This window comes from Enhydra lutris, unplaced genomic scaffold (assembly GCF_002288905.1).
Source record: "Enhydra lutris kenyoni isolate GAN:26980312 unplaced genomic scaffold, ASM228890v2 scaffoldscaffold4, whole genome shotgun sequence".
NCBI lineage: Eukaryota > Metazoa > Chordata > Mammalia > Carnivora > Mustelidae > Enhydra > Enhydra lutris.
In genome coordinates, this window is record NW_019154088.1 from 47,718,637 (window position 1) to 47,732,601 (window position 13,965).

General features: G+C 36.1%; 1 protein-coding gene across 1 annotated transcript in view; it reads left to right on the top strand.

Annotated features, from left to right (window-relative positions):
• LOC111160792 (atlastin GTPase 1) overlaps window positions 1-13,965 on the top strand; it is a 78,803-nt gene that overhangs the window by 38,148 nt on the left and 26,690 nt on the right. Inside the window, exons 3-7 of the mRNA XM_022524144.1 lie at window positions 3,405-3,652; window positions 5,625-5,759; window positions 6,218-6,322; window positions 8,282-8,332; window positions 10,454-10,510. Coding sequence (XP_022379852.1) covers window positions 3,405-3,652; window positions 5,625-5,759; window positions 6,218-6,322; window positions 8,282-8,332; window positions 10,454-10,510 — 596 coding nt within the window. The remainder of the gene's footprint in view (window positions 1-3,404; window positions 3,653-5,624; window positions 5,760-6,217; window positions 6,323-8,281; window positions 8,333-10,453; window positions 10,511-13,965) is intronic.

The window sequence follows — 13,965 nt, forward strand, 5'->3', positions numbered from 1 at the left end:
AAAAGGATTACAATTTGCTAAAAACTCAGATGATGATTAGCATTTTTTAGCAATAAAGTAGTTTTAAATTAAGGTATATATTTTGTTTCTTTTAGACATAATTCTATTGCACACTTAATAGACTATGATGTTGTATAAATGTAACTTGTATAGGCACTGGGAAACCAAAAACTCATGACTTGCTTTATGGTGGTGGTCTGGAACTGAATCCACGATATCTCCAAGGTATGCCTTCAAACATAAGAGAGGATGTCTATTTAAATATATTTTGAAAGATTTAAATTAAAGGTTATTTAAGAGCCCAGTTTATTCAAAACTAATAACTCTAAAGGGTTGATTTGAGGCTAGGTCATATATCTGATCTGAAGAATTAATTGGTTTATGTTTCGATCTTCTGTTCTTTTGATACAAAGCAAATGAGCCCATTTATGTGGTGTCTAAGAGTTATTTGATTTCCCTAAAGAGACAGAATGTTAGAGTAGAAAGGCCTGGGATGAAAGTTTATATACCTGGGATCTAACCTCAGGTCGACAGTTACTAACTATGTGAACTCATATCTATCTCTTACTAGTGGGCATGCTCTTGGAAAAGTTACATTACCCAATTCTTAATTTCCTCATGTGTCAAAAATACAGATAATAATGCATACCTTGCTGGAATATTAAAAGGAATAAATAGTGACACAAGAAAGCATCCATGATAGATTTCCTGCTACAGAAATTCCATATCCTTTTCTTGGCAAGGTCGGTTACATCTTTGGCTTTCATTTCCTAAATCCATAGTAATACTAACAGCATTTACGATGTACCAGCCACTGTTCTAAGTGTTACTTGAATATATTAATTCACAGCAACCTTATGAGGTAGACACAAAGAGGTTAAACAACTTGCTGAAGGTTACTCAGCTAAGAAATGGGAAAGCCTTTATTCAAATCTCAGCAGTCTGGTTTCAGAGCCTGTGTTTTTAACTACTACTCTGTACTGTCCTTCTAAAGTAAGGGATTGTAGGCTGTACCAGTAGTTTATTGTCTGTTTTGCTGCATAATAACCACAAAATCTCAAGGGCATAGAACAATAGGCATTTATTGATCAGACGTGTTAAAATAGTTGTTAGGCAACTGTTGGTCTTGGCTGAGCTCCCTCATATGGCTTGGGGTGGGTTTGCTATGGGGCTTGGTTGGAACTGGGCTGTTTGCCTTTGCTCCTAGTGTCTCTCATCCTGCAGCAGACTAGTTTGGGAATATTCACAGGGTGAATGGCAGAAGTGAAAGAGCAAAATGAAAAACACAAGGCCTTTTCTAAGAATCCTCTGCTGTGTCATGTCTGCTAAAGCAAATCACATGGCTGACCCCAGAGTCAAAGTGGAAGGGCATTACGAAGTTACATTACAAAGGCAGTAGATAGAAGAATGTGTCACTTGACACACTTACATTATTTGTAATATACCATAAATGCCAGGGTCTAGGGTTCTAAAACTCTTAAATATTAAGGATTAATTCTAAAAGTTGATCTCTGACAATTAAATGGAAAACTTTTTTCCATCTTACATATGAAGAAACTAAACATCAGTTTCAAAATGACTTAACAAGAGAACAAGATTTCTTTGTCTCTATTTTTGTTTTTACCTTTTGACCCTCTTCACCTATTTCTCTACTCACAGCACCCTAATTCTGGCAACCAGCAGCTGTTCTCTGTACCTATAAGTTTGGTTTTTTGTTTTTTTTAATTCCCCATATAAGAAACCATACATATTTGTCTTTCTCTGTTTAGCACAATGTGCTTGAGGTCCATCTATGTTGTCACAAAGATCAAGATTTCATTATTTTTTAATAGTCCATTGTGTATATGTGTGTGTGTGTGCACACATATATGTACATACACACATACAATCATTTCTTTATTCCTTCATTCATCAGTGGACACTTAAGTTGTTCTTAGACTGTTTCTGTATCTTGGGTATTATACGTAATGCTATAATGAAAATAGGGGTGCACACATCTTTTTGAGCTAGTCCTTTCATTTTCTTCAGATCAATACCCAGAAGTGGAATTGCTGGATCATGTAGTAATTTTATTTTTAGTTTTTTCCATACTGTTTTCCACAGTGGTCTTACCAATTTACATTCTCACCAATTTACAGAGGAATGCAAAAGGATTCCTTTTTCTCTGTGTCCTAGCCAGCACTTGTTCATTGTCTTTTTGATAATGGCCATTCTAACAGGTATGAGGTGATATCTATTTGGTTTTGATTTGCATTATTTGATGCTTAATGATGTTGGACATCTTTTCATGTGTCTGTTGGCCATTTGCATGTCTTCTGTAGAAAAAGTTCTATTCAGATCCTCTACCCATTTTTTAATTGGATTGTTTAGGGTTTTTTTTTTTTGTATTTAGTTGTGTCAATTCTTTATACATTTTGGATATTAACCCTTTATCATATACATGATAATTCTTTACATACATATGCACGCACATACACACATTTCTGAAAATAGGCAGAAAGTTCTTCTAGGAATACTTAGTTCAATCTATAATCCCAAGGTAGTGATGATGATGGTGGTGATTAAAGCTAACCTTTATGAGTTTACTATGTGCCAAGCACTGATCTCCGCACTTTACATGTCGTAGCTCCCTTAATCTTTACAACAACCCAATTAATAGGTACTACTAGTAGTTTACATTTTACAGATGAAGAGTTGGGAGATTTAGTAATTTCCCAGGGTCACACAGCTTTTGTTTAAGATCTTCACACCAAATAACTTTTTCTTTAAATCGAATTATGTCTAGACCCCTTTGCTATGAATTTGAAGGATGTCTGTAATCTGGCCCTATCCAATTTAAGTATCTGTAAATTCCATTGCTATGAGGTATAGTCTTAAGACAGTTAAGAACCTAGGATTTTGTAGATAGGATGCATGTAATGAAGGGAGCTGAAAACTGGGTGCTTAGAAACTTATTCCAATTTCAAAAATATGTGATGAGTCCCTGTATGTATTTCCTCCTATGTATGTTCAGTTTTTTAAAATGTTGCAAGGATCCTTTATGTGAATAATTTAACTTATTTCTAGGGGATAAGTCATTTTATTCCTGTGCTCCATAAGTAGAATCCTTTCTTTGATTTTCTTTCTCACTCTGCAAACAGATCTTTGCCTTGGAGCATTCTTAAGAATAAAATTCTCTTTGATTTGGTCACATAATCAGAAAGATGAGCTATAAGTCTTTCTGAGACATAAATCTTTCTGAGACATAAATCTTTCTGAGACATTTAATGACATTCATATATGTCATTAAAATGAGCATCTATGATTCCAGTGTGCCCGTTTCAGATTTGAAAATTGAGAGGTATCAGTACATTTCTTGGTATTTTGAGATGATTAGCTGAATAAATTGCTATTTTATTCAACAGGTGGGTTTTCAGAAAAGACATATGAATGGAGCTCAGAGGAGGAGGAGCCGGTGAAGAAGGCAGGACCAGTGCAAGTCCTTATCGTCAAAGATGACCATTCCTTTGAGTTAGATGAAACTGCACTAAATCGGATCCTTCTCTCGGAGGCTGTCAGGGACAAGGAGGTTGTTGCTGTATCTGTTGCTGGAGCATTTAGAAAAGGAAAATCATTCCTGATGGACTTCATGTTGAGATACATGTACAACCAGGTGCATAAAAATGCTTTAACAGTTTTCTTGTTTCTGTGTTTGTGTCACTTTGTGTTTTTATTTAGTAGTCTCAGGTTTCCCACTTCCGTTTTCACATACACTGTGCTAGAGCCATTCCAGCTTCAGTGCTCTGGGCACTAAACTCCATGGACCACTTTCCCACATTTCCTTTGGAATAGAACTTATTTTTTTTATTCTTTTAGAATGAGATGCATCATAGTGATAGGATTATAAACTTTACATGTTAGAGTGTTTAAAATGTATCAAATAACTTTTATCCTAACTTTTTTATTATAATCATTTTCTCCCCAACATTTATTATGACAAATTTCAAGCATGCAGCAAAGTTAAAAGAATTTTACAGTGAAGACCTAGGTATCTGCTGCCTAGATTTTACCATTATCATTCATATTCTTGCTTTATCACCTGTGTCTCTAGCTACTGTTCTCTCTTTACACCCATCACTGCACCTGATTTTTTAAATTCATTTCAAAGTAAATTGCTGACTTTGGCACACTTCCTCACAAATATTTCAACCTGTATCATTATCATATATTTCCATGCTTAGTTGGTTTCTTTTGTTGTAAAATTTACATTACAGTTACATGCACGAATCTTAGGTGTACATTTGCTTATTATTTTTTGAAATTGCGTATGCCTACATGGGCCCAACTTCTAGCACGTATATCTTGCTGTTACCCCAGAAAATCCTTTCCTATCTTTTTCCACCTGATTCTCATCATACCCCACCCCCAAAGGCAACCAACAGTGTCGTAACATTTGAGACAACAGTGTGGCACAGAAATGAGTCTTTAAGGGACCTAGGATGAACCAAAAGCAGGAAGATAACAGAGTCAAGGAACAGAAGGTTGGGAATGGAGAGCATCCCAGTATAATTTTCTACCCTTTTACCCATAGCAGTTCTGTTGTAAATATGGATGTGGAGGCAGAATGGACACACTACTCAAAGAAACTTGGTGTTATGTATTTATACCATAATTATTTATTTGGGATTGCTCTTTCAAGTTAGGGTATTTTTGAATAGTTTTGTAAAGTTAACTTCAATATCTTCTATCTCTAGCTTCAGTTCAAACAAATCAAGACTAGAACTGCCAAAATATTTTAGGCTTTGAAACCAAACAGAACTCTTGGCATTCTCTGTTTCTAGCATATCAACGTTAGTATGCTACTTAACATGGTTGGGAAAATTAAGTGAACAAAATTAGTCTCCATTCTTTGGGATTATACAGTTTTAGACATATTCATAGTTTTAACTGTGAAATAAGCATTAAAATTAAATGCTCAGTAACACTTGTCATGTTGCTTTGTTCAAGAGCACTTGCCAGATTAAAGTGTAACAGATTTCTTATGTTTTTGTTTTTCTGCAACACTACTAGGTTCCTCTCCTCTTGCTGTTCACTCCCTCTTTCCCCAATACCAAAGTGTTTGTATGTATTATGACTGTGTATATCCTGACATAATATCCTCTCTCCTATCTTTATATCTTTGTTTCTAGAACCCTTCCCAGGTTTGCTCTCCTGGGAAATTCCCAAGCATCCTTCAAATTTTAGCACAAACACCACCTCTCTATTAAGTCTTACGTGACCAAGAGTTAGTTATTTCTTTTCCTATGCTTCTATTTATGCCTAATGCCTAATATACATGGCAACATACTGGTTTGTTAGCATGTCTGTCTGTCTTTTCCTTCTTTCTTTCTTTTTTTTTTTTTTTAAGGTTGTGAGCTTTCTCTGGTCTGGAATGATATCTTTGTATTCCCAGAACCTAGAATAAAATGTAGCAGATAGTGCTCCTCTGTAAAAATATCTTAGATAAAGTAATTGAATCATACAGTAGATGTGAATATATGGTTTCTTTTTGACTATAGTTGGAGAGAGATACGAACCAGAATTGATGTGTCGAAAAAACTATACCACATACCCAGTTCCATATCACAGACTTTTTTAATTTATAGGAATCAGTCGACTGGGTTGGAGATTACAATGAACCACTGACTGGTTTTTCATGGAGAGGTGGGTCTGAACGAGAGACCACAGGAATCCAAATATGGAGTGAAGTCTTCCTTATCAATAAACCTGATGGCAAGAAGGTATGATGCAAACTTCGTAAAGAAAATTGAATTTCACTTGCAAGAGTTATCACATTCCAGGATCCTCAAAAATGATCTTTTGAAAACCAATTTTGGCTATTTGACATGAAAATTTAAAGGGAAGTAGGTAACATCCTATTGCGCATTCGTCTTTCCCTTTCTATTGATCAAGGTGGCAAAATCACAGGGACAGTAGAGCAGCAGATCAGCAAGCTAACGTCTATACTTTGTTTCAGTACTGTTTCTGTTATGTCAGATTATCAGTAAAAACTAATCATTATAGTATTCAGCTAGTTAATATTATTAGTTTCTGTGGCACTCATGGCATATATAGAAAATTACCTTTGAAGTATTCATTGATAATGGTTTGCTTTAGTTCTTATGGTGTTAAATTTGTAGTAACCCTAATACTGCACCTGTTCTATAAAATATCAGTGATGTTCTCTACTTGCCTGTAGGTCGCAGTGCTATTGATGGATACTCAGGGAACCTTTGATAGTCAGTCAACTCTGAGAGATTCAGCCACAGTATTTGCACTTAGCACAATGATCAGCTCGATACAGGTATGGAATAAAATGAATCCATTTTGAGATGGCTGAAATTTATGAATATATGTGTTCCTACATACATGTGGTAGTAAGACAAACAACAGAAATTGTAATATGTTATTTGCCTCAATTAGCATACAAGTTCTTAGCATTTCTATAAGAGTAGAATTGTTTTGGTTACTGTTACCTAATTTCTGTTCAATTTCCAAACAGTCTATAGTCAGAAAAGTTTGTATTATCTTATTGATAATTTTTTTCTGTTTAAAGCCTACAATAAACTCAATAATATTAAGTTTTATAATGTATGCAGATAGATACATTGAAACTACCTATTGTAAGTTACACTTACTGAAACAAAATTTCTAAAGGCAATTTTTTTTACATAGCCAGTATAAACATTTCTAAGTATAAAAACATATGCTTTCCCAGCTTTTTTTCTTTTCTAGAGAGAGAGAGTGTGCATGCATGTGATGTGGGAGTGGGGGGTGCTTAGGAGGGGAGGGCAGGGGAAGAGGGAAAGAAAAAATCCCAAGCAGTGTCCACCAGTGTGGAGCCTGATGCAAGGCTCAATCTCAGGACACTGAGCTCATGACCTGAGGCAGAATCAAGGGTCAGATGCTTGATCAACTAAGCTACCCAGGTGGGGTTTTTGTTTTTGTTTTTGTTTTAAGATGCTAGCCCAACTTTTTAAAACACTTATTATACATTTAGATAAGTAAATGTCTTACAAAAATTTTTATCTTTGTGGTACCTGGGTGGCTCAGTCGGTTGAGCCTCCCAGTCTTGATTTTGGCTCAGGTTATGATCTCAGGGTCTTGACATCAAGCCCCATGTTGGGCTCTATGCTTAGTGCAGGGTCTGCTTGGGATTCTTTCTCTCCCTCTTTCTCTGCCTGTCCCTCTGCTCCTGTGCCAAATAAATAAATAAAATCTTAAAAAAAATTTTTTTTATCTTCCCTTCCTTTTTTCTTTCTTTGTCTTTTTTAAGTATTGTTTTTGAGGTTATTGTAGGCTTTACAGATTGTCCTGCAAGTCCTTGGAGAGTTTTACTCTAGTCATAGAACATAGAACATGAAAGATTTTAAGACAGTTTTAGATATTTTCTATTCATTAGAAAGAGCAGGAAGAAATAGTGGCCAAGAAACAGATGGTTAAAGAGAGGTGAGATAGTTTAAAGGGTAAGAAAGGCAAAGTGGTTGGGATAAATAAGTCAAGGCTGGAATTATAAGTGAGCAGAGAAAGATTTCTTCATAATCAGCAGTATAAGCAAGCCAATTAAAACAGGATTGACTTTGCCTTTTTAATATTTATTATTTATATTTTACCTGAAGACATTGAATATTTTCACTGAAAAATCTAAGTCCCTAGTAATGACTTTTCATTACATTAGAAATAATCTGTTATTTAAATAAGTACACAAAGTATGTTCTTTTTGTCAATACATAAACATATAAGCATCCTTAGCTTTTTTTGAAGTTAGCCCTCAAAAAAAAAAAGAATGTCATCTTAGTGCTGTGATCTGTTCATGAATTCATGAAGCAGTAATGCATATGTATAAAGATATGAGCCTGATATTTGAAACCTAACTTCAGTGTGAGAGAACTATCTATAGGCTTAACTAAATTAATTAATTGTGAAAAGGTCAACATAATTTTTAAGGCAAAATTTTATGTATGGGTTATTCAGATCTAGATTGCTTTTATTCTGGTATGCTTGTAAGAATGATTATTTTATTGACTGCTTAGTCTCCAGAGAGGTGGCTTTGATATTTCTAGAACAATTTTATGATCATTGTACTTTGTCTATTGTCTTTCAAGCTTTATTACTTTCTCAAGGTCTTATAAATACCATTATATAAGAATACACTTCAGAGAGTTTGATTTTGTGAACACTGATATTTATAAAAATAAAAAATGACAAAGTAAGTCCTTTGGAGGATGCTAATTATTTTCTCATTTTAACTTTATTTTTTAAGGTATATAACTTATCCCAGAATGTCCAGGAGGATGATCTTCAGCACCTCCAGGTAACAATATGTATACTCTTTTTTTTTTTTTTTTTTTACATAGCTGGTCATCTTTTGAGGATATATAGATTTTGTTGGGCCTTCTTCTACTTGGAAAACTGAATTCAGAAAGATTTAGAAACATAAGCAAATAGAAGTTGTCCTATTTCCAGGTTTCTCGTTTCAGCCCTGTATGGTTATGTTCTTTCTAATTCAGTTTTCAAATTTCTTTGTTACTCTAAAGCTACTTGCTGTTGGCCCTATATGTGTGACTATATATGACAGATTAGAGAAAAGACTCTTTGATTTAAAAATGACCCAAAATGTGTTGATGACCCAGTTATAAAATAAATAACTCATGGAGGTAAAAAGTACATTTATCCTCCATATTTTACAGATGAGGTAAATTTGGCTGAAAATAGTAAATGACTTGCCTAAACTCATGTGGCTAATTAGTGATAGAGTGGGACTAAAAATCTGGGTATCTCAGGGGCTCAGTGCTCCTTCCACTCTCGAAGCAGCGTTTAAATCTCAAATCAGTAAAAGATGAGATATTTCTAAGGTAGTTCACAGCTCTCTGCTGTCTTTCAATGCATGTTATATGGTTACAGAGCAAAACCTATTGTTTCTCTGATAGTTTCCCTCTGCATATTTTATAGAAAATTTTGCTTTAAATATATATTCTGTCTTGGCAATAAGAGCCATGTACAAATTTAATAGACAACAAAGGATAATAAAACAGGGTAACCTGTGATGTTGAAAATCACATTTGGGAGTTCATATCCAGCACTATTCCCAAATACATTTCTAGTATATCACATTACATTTATGACAAATAGGCCATACGCTGAATAATTGTTTCTTATGATAAGTATGATTTATGCTTCAGGCCTGTGTCATAACCTAGCTGATTATTTTCCAAGCTAATAGTATGACAGTGTTCAATACCAGCTTAGGGATTTCTTAAGAAGGCTGATTTTGGATTTTGATATTGAGTAAGTCATCTTTTTCTGAGAGCATTTAAAATTTTTCCTGTAAATGACAACACCTCAGCCTGAAAAGATTGTGAATTCCAGTTACATTAGTAGATGATTCTAATGTGAGTGTCTAATCGCTAGACCGGCTGCCTTTTAGCTATGATATTCCAGACTTTCATTGAATCACTCTAATCAGATAGTTAGTAATTACCCTTGGCTTCCTAGATCCTTCTGCAAGAGAGGCAGGGTGGTGCTGTGGGAGCTATCCTAAATGGGCAAGGGGTGGGAGTCCTCTGTATCAGTTCCGCCCCAGCTCTGAGAAACTGCCGTGGCTTGTTAGTCTTGCGGATGAAGACTAACCAGCTGGGGAAACCCACTGGGCTGGTCTGGATGAAATGGTCATCAGAGGCCTAATCACAGTTACCCCCTCAGGTCTTTGTTCTCTAAAACCTTACATTTCTGGCAACACAAAAACTGATATGGTTCCTCTCAACTGGGAACATTTGGAAAGGAGAGAATGTGGTATATCTGATTGTATTTTTAAGCCACGTGCCTTTATGCCTTTGTAGTAATGCAGTCCATCGTGCCATTAAATTTCCTCAGACAACAACTTCTGCAAATATGTCCAACATAGTTTATGGCTCTCTGGTCTGATCTGTGCAAGTTCTGCTTTGAAAGGTTATTTACCATGTTACTTTCTGCCCCATCTCCTATAAAAAACTGTCCTACATCTTGATATAAAGGTATTAGCCTGAAGTGGAAACTTTATTTTTAACATGTACTTTATGTCCTTAATTTTTTATTTAAAAATTACCGCAGTTCTGTTGGGGGTGGGGGGATGGGGTGACTGGGTGATGGCCATTGAGGAGGGCATGTGATATAATGAGTACTGGGTATTATATAAGACTGATGAATCACTGACCTCTACCTCTGAAATTAATAATACATTATATGTTAATTAATTGAATTTAAATTTAAAAATTTCTGTAGTTCTGCTTTACCTAATACTTAGCTCCTTAAAATGACTATTGTAACCTTAATAATAGAGTACTATGTCTCAGTGAGGGAAAAAAAGAATGGAAGAAAGCACAGAAGTAGAACTTTGCTGATACTGAAATTTTTCTCTGTGGTGTTTGTGTGTGTGTGTGTGTGATTTTCCGTCTAGCTTTTCACTGAGTATGGCAGACTGGCAATGGAGGAAATATTCCTGAAACCATTTCAGGTGAGTGGAGTATAAAATGATGGTAAATTCTTATTAAATTTTCTGAAGGGCATAGCCAGGTATATTAATTAATTGGGAGGGTCACATTTCTTCCTTTTTTATTTCATTCAAGAAGTACTTTGATAACTTTGTTAATGCTATTTGATGCCAAGTAGGAGATTAAAATAAGGAAATAAAAAATTAACAAACTTTTTTTTTTAAATGGGAAGATGAAAAGATGAACTAGATATTTTGGTTTCTACAAGAATATCATCTGTTCTCCCTTAAATCCAACCCTAGAGATGTCACAAAAACTAAAAAAATTTAAAAAATTGATGAATTTGTCAAGCATTAAAGTTAAAAACAAACAAGATCCCTAGGAAAATAGAAGGGTTACAAGATGCAGCAAAAGCTAAATGAGTACCAGAGACAGGATACTGGGTGGGGGCGAGTTTTTTGAAGGTGCTTTTTTCTTTCTTCCTTCCTTTTCCTTCTTTCTCTTTCTCTCTCTTTCCTTTTTCCTTTCTCTCTCTCTCTCTCTCTCTCTCTCTCTTTCTTTCTTTCTGTTTTATTTAAGTAATCTCTACACCCCATGTGGGGCTCAAACTTGTGACCCCAACAGAATCCTGTGCTCCTCCAACTGAGCCAGCCAGGCACCCCACTTTTTTCTTTCTTATACATTGACCTGTGTGAACCATCACTTATTTCGGTGCACTGGGTGTCAGAATAGCAACAAGCTCAGCCTCTGCTTGGAATAGCCGGATAATGTCAGGGCAATATCTGAGCTTATACTGAGTGGTATAAGCAGGTTATTTTGTGACTAATGCCCCCTCTGCCCCAGCCTTCTTTATAGATCAAGAACCAGGAGATTATAATGAAGTCAAAGAGCCTTAAAAATCTGGAGGAGGTACAGATTTAAACACCAATGACTGCTTACCTGAAGCACGATGGCTTCAGCATAGGCTTATCAGAGGGGCTCAAGTTAAGTCTTAGACTAAATAAAACATGGAAGGGAGAAAGGGAGGGATGGAGGGAGAAAAAGCACCTCTGAAAAGCTTGCCCCCACCCAGTATCCTGTGTCTGGTACTCATTTGCTTTTGCTGTGTCTTATAACCATTCTGGTAAGTGGCGTTGAGAATGGAGGAGGCTAAGCATGTATAGGGGCAGGTGGTAATGGCAGATCTCCGTACCTTCATTTCAATTTTATTGTAAACCTAAAACTCCCCTAGGAAAATAAAGTCTTAAAACCATTCAAAAATGTTAAACTGCATAAAGAGAAAATAGGAAAAGGACATAAAGACAATTCACAGAAAGGAAACCTGAATGGCCAATACTTTTTGAAAGGACGTCAAGTCTCATTGATAATCAGATAAAAATTAAAACAATAGGGGCGCCTGGGGGGCTCAGTGGGTTAAAGCCTCTGCCTTCGGCTCAGGTCATGATCCCGAGTCATGGGATAGAGCCCCGCATTGGGCTCTCTGCTCTGCGGAGAGCCTGCTTCCTCCTCTCTCTCTGCCTGCCTCTCTGCCTATTTGTGATCTCTGTCTGTCAAATAAATAAATAAATAATCTTAAAAAAATTTAAAACAATAAGATACCATTTTACACTCATAGGCAAAAAGTTGAACATGGGGATAATACCAAATGATAGCTAGGATTTGGGTAAAGAGGAGCACTCGGGCCCTGTAGGTGAAAGTGCAGATTGGAGGAGCTATTCTGTGAAGCTGGGGAAATGTCTAAGGACATCCAGTGCAGCACTGATAGAGTAGTAGTAGCAGGGAGTGGACGGCAGCATACGTGTCCATCACTAGAAGAATGGATACATAAATATGGTGAGATGAACATTCTGGAATATTTTGCAACATCCAAAGGCAGTGAACCCATTGTTATGGAGTAAGCATGAATAGAGTGTTAAAATCATACCAAATTAAGTAAGAAAGAAGTTTGAGATTTGTAACACAGTATTACTTATGATTACTTAGAATGCTCTACATACACAAAAATAACACATATTAGAGTAAGTTTGATTGAGAGCAGACAGTTGAATGGAAGTGGGGATCTGGAAACATATGATAAAGCAAGAAAGGGGCCTTTGCATGGAGAAATGATGGTATGCTTTCAGTGAAGGAATGTTGGTCTTTCCCTGAGGTCTAGGGAAGGGGGTGGAAAGATGAGTCCAAGTAGAATAAAACCAGTCCCTGCTTACAATCTTCTTGTGGGCTTACAATACCTATTAGACTCTGTTACCTTTATTTTTTCTAAAGGTTTTATTTATTTATTTGACAGAGAGAGGGAGAGCACAAGCAGGGCGAGCAGCAGAGGGAGAGAGAAGCAGGCTCTCCGCTGAGCAGGGAGCCCTATTTGGGGGCTTGGTCCCACCCCCTGAGATCATGACCTGGGCCCAAGGCAGCCACTTAACCAACAGAGCCACACAGGGGCCCCAAGATTGTTACCTTTAAAAGATAATAATTAGTCAGGTTGAAAGTTGAAGTATTATATAGTAATTGGGCTATTAGCTTTGATTTTTCTCTTCTCTGAACTTGTTACTCTCCAGATCCATTGGGATTGACTGGGAACTCTGTTGTAAATTCTGGAAAGGATTTTTAAATCTTACCAGCAAAAGTTACTGCTTCTTACACTTTTCCAGATACATTTCATTAAAATGAAAAGCGAGTAACCCATGCTTTGATTACAGAGAGAGAGAGAAAGAGAGAGAGGGAGGGAGGGAGACACAGGGAGAGGTACTGCTTTTGGTCAAAATAATAATAATAATAATGAATTGAGAACAAGCAATAGAAAAAAAAACTTTAGAAGATTATCATTTGTTGGCAAACTGGTGGCATTTTGAAATGTCAATGAAAAAAATTTTGATTGAATGAGTCAACAATGACTCCTAAACAAGTTGGCACTTGTAAATCAAAGTATCTGAAATTGAAATGAGAATGTCATTAAGCAGCAAATGTGGCTTCCAAAGATATTTAGTAATATTTAAAATGCAAGCAACCATATCAAAACAAAAAATACTACACATCATGAAATTAAAAGGTAATATGCTAATGTTTTCAGATCTCAGAATGTTTAAGATATCACCAAATAATCCACATGTTTTATTTATTGTATTTTTTAAAGATTTTATTTATTTGACAGAGAGAGAGAGTGGAGAGAGGGAACACAAGCAGGGGGAGTGACAGAGGGAAAAGCAGGCTCCCTGCTAAGCAGGGAACACCATGCAGGGCTCAATGCAGGGCTCCACCCCAGGATCCTGCGATCGCGACCTGAGCCGAAGGCAGACGCTTAACGAGTGAGCCACCCAGGCACCCCCACGTTTTTTAAAATATCGTTAAGACCAATGTTAAAGAAATTACTACCTGCAAAATAATTCACATTTAAATTAGAAAAAATCTCAAGAGAAAAAGTCCAAATATAAAATAACTTTTTTTTTTTAAAGATTTTATTTATTTATTTGAGAGCAAGACA